The 22,708-nt window shown below is 39.3% G+C and overlaps 2 protein-coding genes across 4 annotated transcripts in view; one reads left to right on the top strand and one right to left on the bottom strand.

Moving 5' to 3' along the window:
- The window catches only part of SFXN4 (sideroflexin 4), a 33,662-nt gene extending 30,058 nt beyond the window's left edge, over positions 1–3,604 (top strand). The window contains exon 13 of one of the 3 annotated variants that reach the window (XM_077126184.1): positions 973–3,604. In XM_077126184.1, coding sequence (XP_076982299.1) covers positions 973–1,050 — 78 coding nt within the window. In that variant the 3' untranslated portion in view covers positions 1,051–3,604. The remainder of the gene's footprint in view (positions 1–972) is intronic. The other 2 variants (XM_077126183.1, XM_077126182.1) reach the window with 2 other exon arrangements.
- A 500-nt stretch (positions 3,605–4,104) lies between these two features.
- The window catches only part of DENND10 (DENN domain containing 10), a 38,519-nt gene continuing 19,915 nt past the window's right edge, over positions 4,105–22,708 (bottom strand). Inside the window, exons 7-9 of the mRNA XM_077126181.1 lie at positions 9,701–9,808; positions 7,130–7,224; positions 4,105–5,821 (exon numbers count right to left, since the gene is read on the bottom strand). Of these exons, the coding sequence (XP_076982296.1) occupies positions 5,645–5,821; positions 7,130–7,224; positions 9,701–9,808 (380 nt within the window). The 3' untranslated portion in view covers positions 4,105–5,644. The remainder of the gene's footprint in view (positions 5,822–7,129; positions 7,225–9,700; positions 9,809–22,708) is intronic.

Here is a 22,708-nt window from a genome sequence, read left to right as displayed (position 1 = left end):
AGAAACTGAGGCTAAAGGGAAATAAATAACTCCCCCCTGAGTTAGGTAGCTTTGTCTGGCTCCCAAGCCTGGGCATCTGCCACGGCCCCAGACTGATGGTGAGAAGCCTCAAAGGCTGCTTTCCGAAAATGGTTGTTTATATATGCACACACACATATATATAATTTTTTAATTAGAAAAGTTGTAGGTTTACAGGAAAACCATGCAGAAAATGCAGTGTTCCCATATACAACTTTCCCGATTATTAATACTTTGCATTAGTGTGGTACTTCTGTTACAACTGATGAAAAAATAATTATATCATTAACCATAGTTCATAGTTTACATTAGGGTTCGTCTTGTTATACTATCCTATGTTGTTTGTTTGTTTTTCTAGTAACATACATACAACCTAAAATTTCCCCCTTTTAACAACATTTACGCATATACTTAAGTGCTATTATGTTCACAATGATATGTTACCATAACCAGCATCCATTACCAAAATATTTCCTTCACCCCAAAGAAATTCTGAGCCCATTAAGCATTAACTTCCTGTTCCCTACCTCCACTACAGCCCCTGGTAATCTCTATTCTAATTTCTGACCCAATACTAATTGCTTCATATCAATGAGATCACACAATATTTGTACTTTTGTGTCCGGCTTATTTCACATGACATGATGTGTTCAGGGTTCATCCGTGTTGTCACATATATATCAGGACTCCATTCCTTTTTATGGGTGAATAATATTCCATGCTTGTAAATACGCCATATTTTATTTACCATTCCTAGGTTGGTGGACACTTGGGTTGCTTCCATCTTTTGGCAATTGTGAATAATGCTGCTATGAATATCACTGTGCAAATATCTGAGTCCCTGCTTTCAATTCTTCTGTGTCTCTACCTAGATCTGCTGGGTCAATTTTTTCTTGCTTCTCAGGCAAAAAATATTCTTCATATAAATATTAAAAATTTAACTTTGTTTTTCAGATACAGAGCAGTAAGCTTGAAGAGGAAATTCAATCTTCAACAGAAGAAGCAGAACTCTTCTATCACAGAGGGGTGTAGGGACGAGTTTTTGGTGAATCTGTCAGGTTCCTGCTTGCAAACCTTCCTGTCCACAAGGTTTCTGTTTAGAGAACTCCCCAGGACACCCGAGCAGAGTCTGCTCTGCCAGAAAGGCCTCAGTTACACATGCCCAGACCATTTCAAAGCTGCTAGTGTCTGGGGTTTTTGAACCCAGAGCAACGGGAGGGAGACCTGTGTGACACCTAGACCATGGTGTCTCTGGGGGGAAGGGTGACGTAATCATTTGTTTCTGTTTGTTTTTCTGCCTGTGAAAGGATACTGTGAAATTACTGATAAAATTGTTTAAAGTTGAGTATTTGAGAAAAATAAAGGAGATGGGTACAGGCATTAAATTGATAGTTCATCTTAAGACAAACCTGAACCTTCTGTGAGCCGTTGTAAGGCCTCCAATCCCAAAAGTAACCCCATTTCCCTATACAGCTTGCTCCTTGCTTCCAGTTCCCAAAAGTGATTTAAAATCTTTACTCCCGTCAGCCCAGCCCCGAGGCCCTCTTTCTCCTCACTGGCAGATAACCCTGCCTCCTGTGAAAACCAAGGCCAGCAACGGAAACTGCTGGCACCAAGTTTGCATTCTTCCTCCACCCACCCGCGCCCTTTCCTCCTCCAACCAAGGTCAGTTGGCCCCTGGGCTCTGGGGCCAGGGCCAGCCTTTTCTGTTTCCTGGGGATCTTGCTCTGAAGACTCCACTGTTGCAGTCTCTTTCTCTGCTAGCTCTTTCCAGATAGGTTTTAAACTGCTCGAATCACCTGCCTCAATTAAAAAAAAGCAAACCAACCCCATTTGGAGCCAAACCTCTTAAAAGAGTTATCTCCCCTCACCATGTCTACTTAAACTTCCTTTCCCCCAATACTGCTTTCATCCACACCCCACCCAAAATGCTATCCTGCCATTGTGCTGGGTACTCAGAACTGACACTGGCCTTACTTTCCTGAGCAACAGACCCAAATCCAGCTGCCCATGCACTCGGCCACTTGGATGTCCCAGTCACCTCCAATGCAATCTGCAATCCTGAGATCATCTTTCCCTCCCAGTCTCCGTAAATGGCACCATCATTTACTCAGGTACATAAGCCAAGATAACAGGCCTCACCCCTACTCTTCCCTCTCCCCCTATCACTATCCAATCGCCCATTATGACAAAGTCTAGAAAGTGCTTTCTCTGGGTCTACTGCTACTGCCCCAGCTCAGTGCAACAGCATCCCCTACTGGTATTGCTGTGACAGCACCTGATCTGGTCATCTTCCCTCCAGGCCAGTTTCCTCCAACCCCTGCTGTGACCTGCTCTTCTAAACCACACCTGATTAAACATTTCCTTTTCCAATGCAGTAGGGTCAAGTCCAAATTCCTTACTGTGGCAGGCAAGAGCCTTCCCCTTATCTCCTGTTTTGTTACTCCATTTCCCCCAGACCAACATCCAGTTTCTCAAATGGTTTATGGCCGTCCTCTCTAGGCTTTCGCACAAATTCCCTCTGCTCTGGGGTAAGCCCTGTTGCTTCAGTTTCACTTAGATGCCATTCCCTCCCTCCAGGAAACCTTCCGGGATTCAGTCCCGTGTTAGGTGTTACCATGTGCTCCCATAGTGCCCACTTCCCATGTCATGTCCAGGACTTGCCGCTCTGTAGTGCAATGGCCTATTTCCGGATCTATTTTCCCAGTAGACTGTGTGTGTGCCTGAGAGCAGGGACAGTGTCTTGTCCATCAGGGTGGCCCCAGAACAGCACGGTGCATGACAGAGTATGTACCCAAACTCCCGCTTATGGGATGGAGGAATGTTTCCCACACACCCTGTCCCAAACTATCAAAGAATATATTCGGGGCTTTGAGTTTTCTTTTTCCTAGACTAAAATGATGTTTATTTCAAAATTTGATAAATGGGGTTTCAGAACAGCCTAAAAGGATAGAATCAGTAAAAATTATCTGCCAGGGGCGGACCACGGTGGCTCAGCAGGCAAGAATGCTCGCCTGCCATGCCAGAGGACATGGGTTTGTTTCCCCGTGCCTGCCCATGTAAAAAAAAAGGAAAAATTATCTGTTATCTGCCAGGCAGTTCAGGATACTTAAAAGCTTATATTAAACATAATTAAAAAATGATGATCATACATCTATGTGATGATATTAAGAATTACTGATTGCATATGTAGAATGGAATGATTTCTAAATGTTGTGTTAATTTTTTTTAATTAATAAAAAAAACATAATTAAAGGCAGAAAACAAGATATGTAAGGGCTCCAAGTGGTTTAGCCGTAACAGGTGATATAGTAGAGATTTAATCATCTTTTCAAAGGAGAAGAAAGTTTGAAGTTATGGGAAGTGAAGCATGGAGGAGGCTGGGAGATGGAAGAGGACTGGGGCATGGAGGAGGACGGGGCACAGAGGACTGGCATGGAGGAGGACGGGGGCAGAGGACAGGCATGGAGGAGGACGGGGCACAGAGGACTGGGGCATGGAGGAGGATGGGGGCACAGAGGACTGGCATGGAGGAGGACGGGGGCACAGAGGACTGGCATGGAGGAGGACGGGGGCAGAGGACAGGCATGGAGGAGGATGGGGGCAGAGGACTGGCATGGAGGAGGATGGGGGCACAGAGGACTGGCATGGAGGAGGACGGGGGCAGAGGACAGGCATGGAGGAGGATGGGGGCAGAGGACTGGCATGGAGGAGGACGGGGGCACAGAGGACTGGCATGGAGGAGGATGGGGGTAGAGGACAGGCATGGAGGAGGATGGGGGCACAGAGGACAGGCATGGAGGAGGACGGGGGCAGAGGACTGGCATGGAGGAGGATGGGGGCACAGAGGACTAGCATGGAGGAGGACGGGGGCAGAGGACAGGCATGGAGGAGAGCTGGAAGATGGAGGCAGACAAGAGGTAGAGAACTGGGGCATGGGGAGAAGGGGCAGAGCCAAGTTGTTACAGAAAGGAGCCTAGACAGTTTAACTTTAAAATAAGTCTTTTAATAATTCCCAATGGATCTGCAAATAATAATGTTTTCTCTTTTGTATGTCTGAAGGAGGGAGAACTAGAGAGAGTACAATTCTTTACGTACCTAAAACTTTATTGAGTATCAAAATATTTCCCTTTTATTTCTATATCATAAATATGTAGTTTTAACAACTTTGATCATTAGCTAATAAAGTAACAAAAAAAATGAGGAAGAAAAAAGATGTTAGTATTCATTTTCATAAAGTGCAGGTTTAATTTCAATTATTTGCCTCAGTAAACATCATCTCATTTAGATTCCCTCCTGCCTCCACCTAAGGAGGGAGGGAAAAAGGCTATTTTTTAGTTTTGCTTTACAAATGTCTAAAACACCAAGAATCAATGAAAGATCCAGTAAAGATGAGGTTTTTTGCAAACATTTTTCTAGGTAAGGTTTCTAAGTACATCAGTGTTATTTGATTGAAAACTAGTCTTTCATAATTAATATGAATTCATATAATAAAATTACAAGTACATAATTTAGATCTCCATGCTTGTCTGGTAATTTTAAGGTCTCCAGTTATGAAAAAGGTACACAACTACACAAGAACAGTTCCCTTCATACATGGCCAAATCACTTTTCTGAAGTTGTCTGAAGACATTCTCTGGTCTTTGGTGTCTGCAAAAACTTACTTCTCACACGCCCTCACTGGTTATACAAAGTCACTCTTTCAGTCATGCAGACATTTGTATTAAAAAGGGGCTTCTCATTTTACTCTAGCACATAAAGGCTGGCATCTTTTCCAAAACAATATTGCTAGCAACAGGGTTAACTGACGAATATCAATGGCTTGTTTGCCAAGTGCTCACTTCGTGACAGTATAAATATGGACTATTAAAGTTGTCTACTCAGGTATAAAATCTATGCAAAACCCTCATAAAGGGAAAATGTTCAAAGGCCAAGACAATCTTTTTTTTCTTTTACAAGAAAGTACAACTACAGGGTCTTCTGAATGTTCTTCTAGACAGTCCTGCAGAAAACTTAGTAGTTTTGGCTCAGAAAATAGAGTTCCTCGGGAGGAATTAAAATTCTTCCTAGAAGAATACAAAGCAAAATTTCAGGCAGCTTTCTGAAAATAAACCATTAGTTTATGGCTACACAATGGAACTGGAACTTAGAATAATGAAGGCTTTTGGTTTTGCTGTGATTTGCACAAGGACATGACAGAGCTTTTCTCTTACGCCAGGACATTGGGCTGTTTAAAACATCTGTGTTCAAGAATCAACTGACGAATGCACAGATACAGGATGATACTGTGAACCTCTGATTGTACAATCTGGATGACTGTATGGTGTATGAATACATAATATATCTCCATAAAATTGCATTAGAAAAAGGAAAAAAAAACAAAAATATTTTGTAGTAGCTACAGCATTTTGTCCAACACTGACAGTAGGCAGAAAAATAATCAGATAGGAAAAAATAAGAAGTGTTTCCATGTGCATTTCAGTGTTTCCAGGTCAAATTTCAATAGTTTCAAATAAATCATTTAAAATATGACATTTTCTTTGATATTTTCAGTATTTTACATAGTAGATAATCATATGAAAGGAGAGCTTTCTATCAGTCATCAGCAATACATTTTGTCTCACAGTCAGGTTATAAGCATTTGTTCAGCTGCTGCTAGATGATAAAGGAAGTTTTCTGTTGCTGGTGGAAATCGACTTTGCTTTAGTGCCTTAAAATTGAGAGCTGGCTTTTCTCCATCGTTCGAAAGAGATGTAAATGGTGCTAGGTTGGCATAGATTTCTTTTGTTTTTAGGGAAATATCCTTTAACAGAACAGGAAAATATGCAATGTTAGTATCAAAAAATGTGACGGGAACAAAAGAGAACTAAATGAGCACATCTATCCTTTGTCAGATGCCATGACAGAGACCTGAGGGTGAAGGTGAAGCTGACCGGCAGAGCCTTCCAGCCCACATCCACACATCCAGGCAATGCTGAGAACGTCCGTGACTCTGGTAGGCATCTACATTGAAGATTTACTCACTGCAATTCCCCATTAATGCTACAAAGAATCTGACCGAATAATAGGGAGAAAAGCTCATGCTGGCATGTCCATACAATTAAGTCATAAGGTCTTTGGCATACTGTTCAACTTCTCTAAGTCTTAGGAATATTCAACTGTAAGATGGAGCAGCATCGCCCAAGTCTGTTATCTTTAGTTCACACCCCACCACCCCCTAGACCCCAAAGCTTCATACTCAATTCTTGTTGCCCACTGGCTGTGTCTTTGATATTCCAAACTCAAATTTAAAACTCGTGTCCCTTCCCCACTTGGGCTCTTCAAAAGAATAGCTACAAATGGAAGAAAAACAACGGGGTTGAAGGTGCCACTCACTCTTTCTTTCCTCATCTACTTTCTCTGGTTGAAATAGCAATAAGATGGCATGTCAGAGGAATAAAAGGAGGAAAAGACTGAATTGGGCAGAAGGGGCTTACCATTTATTAGGTACCCACATGATGTGCTAGCCACTGGATGTTTTTCTATACATTATAATTCATTCTCACTGCTAAACCAGTACATGGTACTTCCCACTAAACCTCAACACAAACCCAGACACCTTATGACCACCACTTTGCATGCTGCTTCTTCTAGTCAACTGTAGTTTGCATAGGAAATAAGACCCATTTACTCCCCCAATCTGACAAGGGGAGAGAGGTTACCAACTGGTCCCCACAGACATTCTGATCAGCTTGATGGATATACTCCACAGAGGAGCCAGCTCTGCGGAATGTCACATGAGTCTGCTAAATTTGGAGTATGATTACAAGATTATTCATTGTCCTAGAAGTAGTATATTAAAGTTAAATTAAGACAATCGGCCCAGAGAACATTCCAGACCACATGGCAGTTAGACATCTCACTGGATGTGATTCAGCTGTAGCAGCCCCTGCACCTGCTCATCATCCCCACGGCCAGTCAGCAAACCCTCATCTGAGCATCTTCCCACTGGCCTCTCCCAGCATCACTTCATTTTGTTAATGTGAATCGCAAGTACTGAGCGGCTCTGCCACACCAAACAGCAATGACATACATTCAGGACCCTTAGTAAATCAGAAGACTTAGGAGTTACCTTAATAACTTGGCTGTCTGATTTCTCTGGATCTTCTGCAGACTGAACAATTAGCTGACCAACCTCTTTGTGCAGTTTGCCCATTGTCATGGCCTCTGGTGAGATTAAGAAGAATACATGTGTGACTATTTAGAAGTTCACAATAAAAAATAATCATGCCATCTGTGTGAAAACGTCAAAGAACATGCTGAGAGAATTTTTAACAGCAACTGACAACCCCTTATATGTCCACATGATCTTTGAGGAGGTAAGGCATAATCATGGTTTACTGCTTCATGTCCAAAATAATAAGAGATGAATACAGCCAAACTTCCCCTTCAACCAACAAAAGCTTTTGTTTTTCTTCCTAGACAGAACCTAATGAACACTTCTGACTAAGAATAAGTTACAATTTTAAGATTTTCCTGTAGAGATCTTTAGACTTAAGAATTTAAATTTATCTTTCTGACATCCCTGTCAGAAAATCTGAGAGAGCATCTGTTTGGCAGAGGCCAGGCTGAACATACACTGTGTAAAGGCCCTCAGAAATGAATAAAGGAAACTTAAGTTACAGTAGTAATAAACATTTCTATTTTCTGCGGCTAGGAGAGTGACAAAAATTTCTGCCTGTGCTTGCAAGGAGTAATCTCCATTCTAATAGTGTGACTAGGAGGAGCCCATTAGACTCAGAGCAATAGATGGCAAAGGGAGAGGGGTACCCTTTCTGATCCTAGGTTGACCTGGTCACAGATAATTTTCTGTCACTTTTTTGAATGGTAGTATTTCCTAAAGGTCTGATTCAATAGTTTAAATTTTTCACCATGAATATGAATTACATCTATAATTTTTAAACTAAAGAAATCCAATTCTGGTTCTATTAATTTGAAGTTGCTAGATAAAATCTCACATAATCAGAATTCAGTTAGAGAAATCCTTAATGACAAGCACCTGCTACCTCCCACTTTTTTAAATTAAATTTTCTATTAGAGAAGTTATGGGTTTGCAGAATAATATGCATAAAATATAGGAGTCCCATAAAAATTTGTTACTTGATGACAATGCTTTTTTTGTAATTTTACTTTTTTTTTAACAGTAGTTACATTTTGTTACAACTGATGAATGATTATTAACGTAATACTATATTGTCGATAGTTTACATAAAGGTATTTTCTCCCATATTCCTGACCTATTATTATTATTTTTTTCATGCATGTCTATATTTTATTACTCTCTACCCATAGCTGAATAAAGGGAGTATTGCCTCTTACCTTTAGGAGAAAGAAAAATGACAAAATGAGAGCTGATTCCTATCTAAAACCAATTCCTGAGTAGTGAGTGCCATGGACTCAATACACATTTAACCCAATTTTTCCCACTTTATGTAGCTGCAGTTTAGGACAATTCAAGTTAATTTTTCTAGAGATGGCACTAGAACACCCTTTCTTGGTCAAAAGCTCCAAGAATGCTTTCATTCCCTTATGCTGACTGAGATATCCTTCTGAAAAGTTTTCCATACAGGAGTCATGCTTAATCCCTGTATTGTGGTAAATGTCTACAAGCTCTTTGGTACTCCTTCTTCAAGAGGTGGAGCTGAATTCCTCTCCCCATAAGTATGGCTTGGATCCCACGACTTGCTTCTAACAAACAGAATATGGTGGAAGTGACAGTGACAGTGTGTGACTTCCTGAACTAACTCCTCAAGGCATTGTGGTCTCTCCTCCTCTTTGTGCTGGATCACTTACTCTAAGGGGAGCTAGCTGCCATGTTTGAGGACAATCAAGCTGCAGAGAGACCCATTGGTGAGGCCCTGATGCCTCCTGCCAATGGCATTTCAGATCTGATACGATAAGTGCTACAGGATGCTGAGCTACTCAAGAATTAGCTTTGAAGCTGATTCTCTAACCCAGTCCAGCTTTCAGATGACTGCAGCCTTGGCTAACATCTTGACTGAAACCTCCTAGGACATCCTGAGCCAGAACCACCCAGCTAAGCCACACCCTAATTCCTAGCCTACTGAAACTATGAAATAATAAATATTCGTAGTTTATGACACTAAGTTTTGGGGTAATTTATTATGCAGCAATACATAACTAATACACCTTGTTTACACAAAATAGTGGAGAAACAGGATGAAGACGCTATTTACCAGGTCTACATATACTGTGCAATGAAAGCACCCAGAATTCATGGCTAACTTGGCTAGGTCTATCAGAATAAATTGTGTGTGCTTGACATGCAGAAAAATCCCTCCAGCTTCAGCAGAGGAGAAGCAGACTCTCAGATACTGGCTTTAGAGAACTTGGCCTAAAAAATACAACTTCCTGGCTTATATCTTGTATCCACAACAGAAGAGAACAGAGGACTAACCTTTTTTTTTTTTTTTAAAGGAAAGACAGAGAGAAGGAAGGAAGGATAGAAGGAAGGAAGGGAGGAAGAAAGGGAAACATCTTTTTAAACATTTTCTTGTTTTATTGTATTTTGTTTCTCCGTTTTTGTTACATGGGCTGGGGCCGGGAATCGAACCGAGGTCCTCCGGCATAGCAGGCAAGCACTTTTGCCCGCTGAGCCACCGCGGCCCGCCCGAGGACTAACCTTTTGCAGGTGGAGCAATGACAATCTCACTCTCTGCCAGATTCACAAAAACATCATAGAGGTCGGGTCTGTTGCTCACCTCTAAGTCTACAAATCCAGCGATGTAACCTGTGTGACAAAGATGACAATTACCGTGACAGAGAAGGGAATCATATTGTGGACAAGTCAAAAAGAAATTGCACTAAGAAGCCCGTCAAATACTTTTCTTCCCTCCTTTGTTTATGTAGGGAACATGAGCATTTATTAAGACTACATTGTTGTTGACCATCTGAACTTATAATGTTCCAAAATTAGATTTGGTGCCAAGGGAAAAAGGCTGACGTCAAGCATTTATTATCAGTCATGGCTATTTGGGTCAAGAACGACAAATGAAGCAGAAGACAGATGGTTTCTCTTAACCAGTGTTCCTCTTTAGGCCTTTGTTTCCAGGGTAAAACACCTTTATCTTAGAGCTAAATAACTGGATTTCTTAGGGATAACATAATGGAAACCGTGTCATCTTTCACTCATGTCAGATCTAATATAATAGATGCTAAAGGACTCAGAGCTACTCAAGATTTAACAGACCTGTGAATCAAGTGCATTTTCCTGGAATCGGCGTTATTCAAGACAATGGTTATCAGACTTGGATTTCAGAAAGCAGTACAATTAAAAAAATTTTTTTTCTGAAGACCAATTTATCATTGGTAAACTTTTACTTTGCCAACAAAGACATTTAAAAAACAACACCCCTACCTCATACCTTATTAAAAAATCAACTCAAAATGGATCAAAAAGCTAAATATGAGAGCCAGAACTATAAAACTCCTAGAAGAAAATGTAGGGAATCATCTTTAGGACCTTGTGGTAGGCAATGGTTTCTTAGACTTTATACCCAAAGCAAAAGGAACAAAAGAGATAAATGGAACCTCATCAAAATTTACAACTTTTGCACCCCAAAAGACTTTACCATGAAAGTAAAATGACACCCTACAAAATGGGAGAAAATATTTGGAAACTACATATCTGATAAAGGTTTAATATCCAACATATTTATTGGATATTAAATCCTTCACCTTAACAACAAAAAGATAAACAACCCAATTTAAAAAATGGGCAAAACAGCTGAATAGACATTTCTCCAAAAAAGATATACATGTGGCTAGAAAGCACATACAAAGCAGCTCAACATCACCAGCTATCAGAGTAATGCAAATCAAAACCATGAGATACCATTTCACACCTATTAGAATGGCTGCTATTAAAAAAAGAAAGAAAGAAAATAAGTGTTGGAGCTGATGTGGAGAAATAGGAACACTCATTCATTGCTGGTGGCAATGTAAAATGATTTGGCCACTGTGGAAGACAGTTTGACAGTTCCTCAGAAAGCTACGTATAGAACTACTATATGACCTAGCAATCCCCCTACTAGGTATACACCCAGAAGAATTGAAAGTAGGACTCAAACATTTACACACCAATATTCACAGTGACATTATTCACAATTGCCAAAAGATAGAAGCAACCCAAGTAAGTGTCCATGAACCTATAAATGGACAGATATACACACACACACAATGAAATATTATTCAGCTGTAAAAAGAATAAGGTTTTGATACACACAAAAACATGATGAACCTTGAAGACATCATGTTGAGTGAAATAAGCCACGAAATGACAAATATTGTATGGTCTCACTGATGTGAAATAATTAGAATAAGCAAACTCATGGAGTCAATCTAGAATACAGGTTACCAGGAGATGGGTTAGAGGTAGGTAATGGGAAGTTAAGACTTAAAATGTACAAGCTTCCTATTTGGAATGATGTAAATATTTTGGTAATGGATAGTGGTAATGGTAGCTCAACATTGTGAATGTAATTAACAGCACTGAAATATATATCTGAAGGTGGTTAAAATGGGAAATGTTAGAATGTATATATGGTAACAGTAAAAATTTTTTTTAAATTCCATGGAAGAACATTATACAAACATTGAACCCTAAGTTATACCATAGATTATCATTTAATAGTACAATTATTAAAATGTGCTATCATCTAAGAAATAAACAAATAATAGGGAGAACAAAGGTTAAAATAAATTGAATAGATTGAAATACTAGTGGTCAATAAGAGGGAGGGGTAAGGGGTATGGCATGTATGAGTTTTGTCTTTTTTCTTTCTTTTACTGGAGAGATGCAAATGCTCAAAAAAATGATCATGGTGATGAATACACAACTATGTGATGATATTGTGAGCCACTGATTATAACCACGTCAAGAATGTTTGTATGTCAAGAATGTATGTTTGGGGAGATCCAAGATGGCGTCTTAGTAAGGTACATGCGTCTTAGTTCCTCCGACTCCAAATCAACTAATAGGTGAACAGAAACAGTACAGAACAGCTCCCGGGGCTACAGCAGGGAATGGACACACAGTGTAACCCAGTCTGGGCTGGTTAGTCTGTCTGCGAAACTCGGCTGCGGTGAGTGAGATCCCCGAGCGGCGGGCGATTTCCCGAGCAGCTGCAGCTGCGGCGGTCCGAGCTAATCCCTCCCTCCTTCCGGGGCTGGCTGAGGGACGGGGAGAGACAAGCTTCCCAGCCAAGGCGGCCGGCGCCACACTTTTGCGGGCGGCTTCGAGTCTCGGCTTCGAGTCCGCGACTACGAGTCTCGCATCAGAGGGCTATCCAAAGTCTGGGCTGGCAAGTTTGATTGCGAGACTTGGCTGCGGCGAGACCCCCGAGCAGCCGCAGCTGCGGAGGTCCGAGCTAATCCCTCCCTCCTTCCCGGGCTAGCTGAGAGACTCGGAGAGACAAGCTTCCCAGCCAAGGCGGCCGGCGCCACACTTTTGCGGGCGGCTTCGAGTCTCGGTTTCGAGTCCACAGCTACGAGTCTCGGATCAGAGGGCTATACAAAGTCTGGGCTGGCAAGTCTGACTGTGACTCTTGGCTGCGGCGAGACCCCCGAGCGGCGCGTGACTTCCCGATCAGCGGCAGCTGCGGTGGTCCGAGCTACTCCCTCCCTCCTTTCCGGGCCGGCTGAGAGTATTGGAGAAGCAAGTTTCCCAAGCCGAGGCAGGCGGCACCCCTCTTTTGCGGGCGGCTTCGAGTCTCTGCTTCGAGTCCGCGGATACGAGTCTCGGATAGGAGGGCTATCCAAGCAGCGGTAGCCCCCCCCCACGGGAGGCTTCCTGGTCCGGTGGGGAATCCCCCAGGCCCGCTGCGGCCCGCAACCAGCCACAGGGTCCCCTCAAGCCGCGGCAGCTGACGCCCCCACCACGCGCGGCCCCTGAACCAACGGAGAGAATTGGATTCGAAATCCCCAGGCCACGGAGATCGGTGACTGGGGGAGACCCATTCCAAACACTTGAGACAAACGTGTGCCACGTGCGCCACATACTGGGCAAGATAAGAAAAACAGATCCCAGAGATTTCACAGAAAAATATTACAACCTTGCTGGGTCCAACACCAAGAGAAATCTGAATAAATGCCCAGACGCCAGCAGCAGAAGATAACTGTCCACGCTCAAAAGATTGAGAATATGGCTCAGTCAAAGGAACAAACCAATAGCTCAAATGAGACACAAGAGCTGAGACAACTAATGCTGAATATACAAACAGAAATGGAAAACCTCTTCAAAAATGAAATCGATAAATTGAGGGAGGACATGAAGAGGACATGGGCTGAACATAAAGAAGAAATAGAAAAACTGAAAAAACAAATCGCAGAACTTATGGAAGTGAAGGATAAAGTAGCAAACATAGAAAAAATAATGGATAGCTACAATGATAGATTTAAAGAGACAGAAGATAGAATTAGTGATTTGGAGGATGGAACATCTGAATTCCAAAAAGAAACAGAAACTATAGGGAAAAGAATGGAAAAATTTGAACAGGGTATCAGGGAACTCAAGGACAATATGAACCGCACAAATATACGTGTTGTGGGTGTCCCAGAAGGAGAAGAGAAGGGAAAAGGAGGAGAAAAACTAATGGAAGAAATTATCACTGAAAATTTCCCAACTCTTATGAAAGATCTAAAATTACAGATCCAAGAACTGCAGCGCACCCCAAAGAGATTAGACCCAAATAGGCGTTCTCCAAGACACTTACTAGTTAGAATGTCAGAGGTCAAAGAGAAAGAGAAGATCTTGAAAGCAGCAAGAGAAAAACAATCCATTACATACAAGGGAAACCCAATAAGACTTTGTGTAGATTTCTCAGCAGAAACCATGGAAGCTAGAAGACAGTGGGATGATATATTTAAAATACTAAAAGAGAAAAACTGCCAACCAAGACTCCTATATCCAGCAAAATTATCCTTCAAAAATGAGGGAGAAATTAAAACATTCTCAGACAAAAAGTCACTGAAAGAATTTGTGACCAAGAGACCAGCTCTGCAAGAAATACTAAAGGGAGCACTAGAGTCAGATACAAAAAGACAGAAGAGAGAGATATGGAAAAGAGTGTAGAAAGAAGGAAAATCAGATATGATATATATAATACAAAAGGCAAAATGTTAGAGGAAAATATTATCCAAACAGTAATAACACTAAATGTCAATGGACTGAATTCCCCAATCAAAAGACATAGATTGGCAGAATGGATTAAAAAACAGGATCCTTCTATATGCTGTCTACAGGAAACACATCTTAGACCCAAAGATAAACATAGGTTGAAAGTGAAAGGTTGGGAAAAGATATTTCATGCAAATAACAACCAGAAAAGAGCAGGAGTGGCTATACTAATATCCAACAAATTAGACTTCAAATGTAAAACAGTTAAAAGAGACAAAGAAGGACACTATATATTAATAAAAGGAACAATTAAACAAGAAGACATAACAATCATAAATATTTACGCACCGAATCAGAATGCCCCAAAATACGTGAGGAATATACTGCAAACACTGAAAAGGGAAATAGACTCATATACCATAATAGTTGGAGACTTCAACTCACCACTCTCATCAATGGACAGAACATCTAGACAGAGGATCAACAAAGAAATAGAGAATCTGAATATTACTATAAATGAGCTAGACTTAACAGATATTTATAGGACATTACATCCCACAACAGCAGGATACACCTTTTTCTCAAGTGCTCATGGATCATTCTCAAAGATAGACCATATGCTGGGTCACAAAGCAAGTCTTAACAAATTTAAAAAGATTGAAATCTTACACAACACTTTCTCGGACCATAAAGGAATGATGTTGGAAGTCAATAATAGGCAGAGTGCCAGAAAATTCACAAATACGTGGAGGCTCAACAACACACTCCTAAACAACGACTGGGTCAAAGAAGAAATTGCAAGAGAAATTAGTAAATACCTCGAGGCGAATGAAAATGAAAACACAACATATCAAAACTTATGGGACGCAGCAAAGGCAGTGCTAAGAGGGAAATTTATTGCTCTAAATGCCTATATCAGAAAAGAAGAAAAGGCAAAAATTCAGGAATTAACTATCCATTTGGAAGAAATGGAGAAAGAACAGCAAGCTAACCCCAAAGCAAGCAAAAGGAAAGAAATAACAAAGATTAGAGCACAAATAAATGAAATTGAAAACATGAAAACAATAGAGAAAATCAATAAGGCCAGAAGTTGGTTCTATGAGAAAATCAATAAGATTGATGGGCCCTTAGCAAGATTGACAAAAAGAAGAAGAGAGAGGATGCAAATAAATAAGATCAGAAATGGAAGAGGAGACATAACTACTGACCTCACAGAAATAAAGGAGGTAATAACAGGATACTATGAACAACTTTACGCTAATAAATACAACAATTTAGAGGAAATGGACGGGTTCCTGGAAAGACATGAACAACCAACTTTGACTCAAGAAGACATAGATGACCTCAACAAACCAATCACAAGTAAAGAAATTGAAGCAGTCATTCAAAAGCTTCCTAAAAAGAAAAGTCCAGGACCAGACGGCTTCACATGTGAATTCTATCAAACATTCCAGAAAGAATTAGTACCAACTCTCCTCAAACTCTTCAAAAAAATCGAAGTGGAGGGAAAACTACCTAATTCATTCTATGACGCCAACATTACCCTCATACCAAAACCAGGCAAAGATATTACAAGAAAAGAAAACTACAGGCCGATCTCTCTAATGAATATAGATGCAAAAATCCTCAATAAAATTCTAGCAAATCGTATCCAACAACACATTAAAAGAATTATTCATCATGACCAAGTAGGATTCATCCCAGGTATGCAAGGATGGTTCAACATAAGAAAATCAATTAATGTAATACACCATATCAACAAATCAAAGCAGAAAAATCACATGATCATCTCAATTGATGCAGAGAAGGCATTTGACAAGATTCAACATCCTTTCCTGTTGAAAACACTTCAAAGGATAGGAATACAAGGGAACTTCCTTAAAATGATAGAGGAATATACGAAAAACCCACAGCTAATATCATCCTTAATGGGGAAAAATTGAAAACGTTCCCCCTAAGATCAGGAACAAGACAAGGATGTCAACTATCACCACTATTATTCAACATTGTGTTGGAGGTTCTAGCCAGAGCAATTAGACAAGAAAAAGAAATACAAGGCATCAAAATTGGAAAGGAAGAAGTAAAACTATCACTGTTTGCAGATGATATGATACTGTACGTCGAAAACCCGGAAAAATCCACAACAAAACTACTAGAGCTAATAAATGAGTACAGCAAAGTAGCAGGCTACAAGATCAACATTCAAAAATCTGTAGCATTTCTATACACTAGCAATGAACAAGCGGAGGGGGAAATCAAGAAACGAATCCCATTTACAATTGCAACTAAAAGAATAAAATACCTAGGAATAAATTTAACTAAAGAGACAAAAAACCTATATAAAGAAAACTACAAAAAACTGCTAAAAGAAATCACAGAAGACCTAAACAGATGGAAGGGCATACCGTGTTCATGGATTGGAAGACTAAATATAGTTAAGATGTCAATCCTACCTAAATTGATTTACAGATTCAATGCAATACCAATCAAAATCCCAACAACGTATTTTTCAGAAATAGAAAAACCAATAAGCAAATTTATCTGGAAGGGCAGGGTGCCCCGAATTGCTAAAAACATCTTGAGGAAAAAAAACGAAGCTGGAGGTCTTGCACTGCCTGACTTTGAGGTATATTATGAAGCCACAGTGGTCAAAACAGCATGGTATTGGCATAAAGATAGATATATCAACCAATGGAATCGAATAGAGTGCTCAGATATAGACCCTCTCATCTATGGACATTTGATCTTTGATAAGGCAGTCAAGCCAACTCACCTGGGACAGAACAGTCTCTTCAATAAATGGTGCCTAGAGAACTGGATATCCATATGCAAAAGAATGAAAGAAGACCCATATCTCACACCCTACACAAAAGTTAACTCAAAATGGATCAAAGATCTAAACATTAGGTCTAAGACCATAGAACAGTTAGAGGAAAATGTCGGGAGATATCTTATGAATCTTACAATTGGAGGCGGTTTTATGGACCTTACACCTAAAGCAAGAGCACTGAAGAAGGAACTAAATAAATGGGAACTCCTCAAAATTAAACACTTTTGTGCATCAAAGAACTTCATCAAGAAAGTAGAAAGACAGCCTACACAATGGGAATCAATATTTGGAAACGACATATCAGATAAAGGTCTAGTATCCAGAATTTATAATGAGATTGTTCAACTCAACAACAAAAAGACAGCCAACCCAATTACAAAATGGGAAAAAGACTTGAATAGACACCTCTCAGAGGAGGAAATACAAATGGCCAAAAGACACATGAAGAGATGCTCAATGTCCCTGGCCATTAGAGAAATGCAAATCAAAACCACAATGAGATATCATCTCACACCCACCAGAATGGCCATTATCAACAAAACAGAAAATGACAAGTGCTGGAGAGGATGCGGAGAAAGAGGCACACTTATCCACTGTTGGTGGGAATGCCAAATGGTACAACCACTGTGGAAAACAGTTTGGCGGTTCCTCAAAAAGCTGAATATAGAATTGCCATACGACCCAGCAATACCATTGCTGGGAATCTACTCAAAGGAATTAAGGGCAAAAACTCAAACAGACATTTGCACACCAATGTTTATAGCAGCGTTATTTACAATTGCAAAGAGATGGAAACAGCCAAAATGTCCATCAACAGATGAGTGGCTAAACAAACTGTGGTATATACATACGATGGAATATTATGCAGCTTTAACGCAGGATAAACTTATGAAGCATGTAATAACATGGATGGACCTAGAGAACATTATGCTGAGTGAGTCTAGCCAAAAACTAAAAAACAAATACTGTATGGTCCCAATGATGTGAATCGACACTCGAGAATAAACTTGGAATATGTCATTGGTAACAGAGTTCAGCAGGAGTTAGAAACAGGGTAAGATAATGGGTAATTGGAGCTGATGGAATACAGACTGTGCAATAGGACTAGATACAAAAACTCAAAAATGGACAGCACAATAATACCTAATTGTAAAGTAATCATGTTAAAATACTGAACAAGGCTGCATCCGAGCGATAGGGTCCTGTTTTGTTTTGTTTTGTTTGTTTTGTTCTTATTATTATTACTTTTATTTTTTTTCTCTATATTAACATTCTATATTTTTTTCTGTTATACTGCTAGTTCTTCTAAACCGATGCAAATGTACTAAGAAACGATGATCATGCATCTATGTGATGATGTTAAGAATTACTGATTGCATATGTAGAATGGTATGATGTCTAAAAAAAAAAAAAAAAAAAAAAAAAAAATGGTCAGCACAATACTGCCTAACTGTAATGTAATTATGTTGGAACACTGAATGAAGCTGCATCTGATCTATAGTTTTTTTTTTGTTTTTTTTTCTTTCTCTTATATATTTTTGTACTTTTTATTTTTATTTGTGTTTTCTCTGTGTTATCACTTTCTTTTTCTGTTGTCGTGCTATTTCTTTCTCTAAATCGATGCAAATGTACTGAGAAATGATGACCATACACCTATGTGATGATATTAAGAATTACTGATTGCATATGTAAAAAAAAAAAAAAAAAGAATGTATGTTTGCTATTTACAATAGAAATATGTATTTTTTAAATGTGCTATCATCAATTGTAACAAAATTCCATACCAATACAAGGACTTAATAACAGGGTGACATATGGGAATCCTATATTTTATGCATGATTGTTCTATAAACCCCCAACTTCTGTAATAAATAAAAAAGAAAAACAGAAACAACAACAGCAATGAAGAAAACAATCAAGTACCAAGAACCCAGTCACAGACCCACTCAGATATGAGACAATGTGATATATGAAAGAAATGATACTGCTGTGCATTGGAGAAAGGATGACACTATTGAATGGATGTTCCTGGGCCAATCGATAACTCATCTGGAAATAAATGAAATCAGATTCTGTTATGGAATGAACTGTGTCCTCCAAAAAGATATGTTAAAGACCTAATTCCCAGGACCTCAGAATGTGACCTTATTGGAAATAGGGTTAATGCAGATGCAGTTATTAATGTAAGATAAGCACATACTACAGCAGGGTGGGCTAACCTTACATAAAAGAAGAGACAAATACCACATGAAAACAGACACACAGGGGAGAAGGTCATGTGAAGATGGAGGCAGACAATGGAGGTATGCAGCTAAAAGCCAACAAATTTCAAGGATTGCTGCCACTGCCAGAAGCTAAGAAGAGGCAAAGAAGGATTCATCTTTTAGAGCCATGGGAGAAAATATAGCCCTGCTGACACCTTGATTTCAGATTTCTACCCTACAGAACTAAGAGAGAATAACTTTCTGTTGTTTAAACCAGTTTGTAGTAATTTATTATAGAAGTCCTAGGACCTACTACAGTTTGGTTCTGGGAAGTGGGGTGCCACTGTAACAGAAACCTAAAATTGTGGAAGTGGTTTTGGAATTGGGTAATGGATAGAGGCTGAAAGAGTTTTGAGTTGCTTTAAAGAAAAAGCCTGAATTGCCTTGAAGAGACAGTTGGTAGAAATATGAATATTAAAGATGTCTTGGGGAGGCCTTAAAAGGAAATGATAATGACCAACTGATTGCCAACATGAGGCCAAGTGCATGCAATAGGGAAAAGAATTCTCTTCAACAAATAGTGCTGGAAACACTAGACATCTATATGCAGAAGAATGAAATGGACCCCATCTCACATTATATATAAAAATTAACTCAAAAGGGGTCAAGAACCTAAATATAAAACTCTTAAAAGCTAACATATGGGTAAATCTTCATGATCTGTGATTTAGCAATGAATATTTACATTTTAGAAAAATTGTTGTGGAAATTTCTGTCTTAATAATAGATTATTACAGTATTTTTTTCTAATAGAATAGATGTCTTTCAATTGTATTAAGACCAGATTAATCTAAGAAATACAGAACTGTGTTCTTTTTTTCTGCAATCAAATTAAACTCTCAGTATCTCTATAATATTTGTAAAAACCTATAGTAAAAATATAATATAAAATATTTTATATTAATTTCTGGACTTAAAACTGACACCTGTTTGTTGTGTATGTCGTTTTTGTGGACATCAGTACTGATGACTAAAAAATTGATATGTACTATATGAGTATGTATATAAAATATATCAATATGTGTGTATGTATGTGCATCTCCTGACTGAAAAACATGAAATCTCTGAATCAGAGAGCAGACATTAAAAAAGAAAGAAAGAAATGGTGAATATATTATTGTGGAGTGGAAGAAAGGTGATCCTTATTATTAAGTATCAGAGAATGTGGCCTAATTATACTCTACAGTTTTATGGCTATTTAGCTGAAGACATTTCCAAGTAGAGTATGGAAAGTACAACCTGATTTCTCCTTGCTGCTTACAGTGAAATGTATAGAGGAAAAAAAAATTTTGAGAAATAAATTGTTAAGCAAAAAGTAACTAGCATTTGATGATTTGGTGAATTCTTAGTATATTTAAATAGTATGCTCTAGGAAGCAAGGCCAATGGTGTGGCTGGACAATGATTTGCTAAAGAGATTAGGCTGTGACTCATGGATCCATCAACCATATGAGGAGAAAGACTGCTGGCTTGAAATAAAGGAGCCAGAAGGAAGGCTGTTGACTTTCTGGGATTCTACAGGCAGTAAATGGACCAATAGAGTTAACTTGGCTGCAAACATGTGTTAACCATCAAGAAAAGGGAAGAATGACTCCGGAGATGGCCTACAGACATTGCAGGGCTGCAATGTCACCATAAGCCCAGAGGATTAGGGCTCCTCAATTCCAAGGCTGAAGGCCCTCAAAGCTGATGGAATCTGCCCTGTTCCACCACTTGCTTTAGACCAGTGACCCTTTTATTTCTTCAACTTTCTCCCTTTCAGAACGGGAATGTCTATCGGATGCCTATCCATCATTGTATTTTAGAAGCAGATAGCTAGTACTCTAGATTTAATATGGTCACAAATGAAGAAGAATTTTGCCCCAAAGTGGTTGATACCCAGAATCTTCCCTATATCTGATTTAGATCCTTTAGAAGATGAGACTTGGGGCTTTCTGAGTCTATTATATTTAGGTAAAACTTTACACTTTTGATGTTAGAATCAGTTAAGCCTTTTGGCAAAGGGTGAATGCTTTTTAGCATGGGAAGGACATGAATTTTGGGGGACTAAAGGGCAGACTGTTATGGGTTGAATTGTGTCCCTCTAAAAGATATGCTGAAGGAATCTTACTTAGAAAGAAGGTCATTGCAGATGTAATTAGTTAGCATGAGGTTATTCTGGAGTAGGGTGGGCCCTTAATAACCAATATGACTGGTTATCCTTATAAGAAGAGACACAGAAAGGAGAACACCACGTGAAGACAGAGAAACACAGGGAGAAGGCCATGTGAAGATGAAGGCAGAGACTGGAATTATGCAGCAATAGGCCATGGAATGCCAAGAAGTGCCAGCAACCAGCAACCAGCAGAAGCCTAGAAAGAAGCAAAGTAGGATTCCTCTGCTAGAGCCATTAAAGAGCATGGCCCTACTGACATTTTGATTTTGAACTTCTAGTCTCCAGAATTGTGAGTGAACGGATTTTTGTTGTTCTCAGCTGCCTAATTTGTGGTGGTTTATTACAGTAGCCCTAAGAAACTATTACAGATCCCAAATTCACACGCTACACAAAAATCAAGTCCAGGTGGATTAAAGACTTAAACTGGAAAGAAAAAAACTTTTACAAGAAGATACAGAATATCTTTCTACTCTGGGATAGAGAAGATTCTTTAAACAAAATATTAAAAATACTAAAACCATAAAGAAATGTCTAATACATTCTACTGCATTAAAATTAAGAATTTAATTCATCAAAAGACATCATAATGAAAATGAAAAAAAAAAGCCACAAACTTGGAGGTATTTTAAGCATACATAATCAACAATGGGCTCATATCCTAAACATATAAAAAAGCACCTATGAATCACTAAGAAAAAGAAAAACAACCCAATATAGAAAGGCGTAATAGATATATAGCCATTTTGCAGGAGTGGAAACACAAATGGTAAAAGAAAATGGTTAACCTCATTAGGAATCAGAAAATACAAATTAAATCCACAATGAAATGCCATTATACACTCACCAGGTTGGCAAACATTTTGAAGTTTGATAAGACCAAGTGTTTTTAAGGATGTGAAATAATGGACCTCTCATATACTGCTAGTGGGAGGTCAACTGGCACAATCTCTGAGGAAAACAAATTGGCATTATCCAGCAAATCTAATAATTTGCATACCTTATAATCCAGCAGTCCTACTTCCCGATGCATACCCTGGAGAAAGTCATGTATATATGTACTAGTATACATTTAAGAACGTTCATGGCAGCACTGTTTTAAAAGCAAGTAACTAGAAAAAATGCCAGCGGATAGACTGTGGTATATAATTTAATGGAATTCTATCCCACACTGACAATGAATGAGCCTATAGACACCCACATGAACATGAATGAACCTTACAAAAAAATTTAAATGTTAAGCAAAAATGTGGGCCACAAAAGACTTCA

This window comes from Tamandua tetradactyla, chromosome 13, assembly GCF_023851605.1.
Source record: "Tamandua tetradactyla isolate mTamTet1 chromosome 13, mTamTet1.pri, whole genome shotgun sequence".
In the NCBI taxonomy this organism is placed as follows: domain Eukaryota; kingdom Metazoa; phylum Chordata; class Mammalia; order Pilosa; family Myrmecophagidae; genus Tamandua; species Tamandua tetradactyla.
Note: the sequence above shows the minus strand (reverse complement) of the source record. Positions and strands in the feature narration are given on the sequence as shown.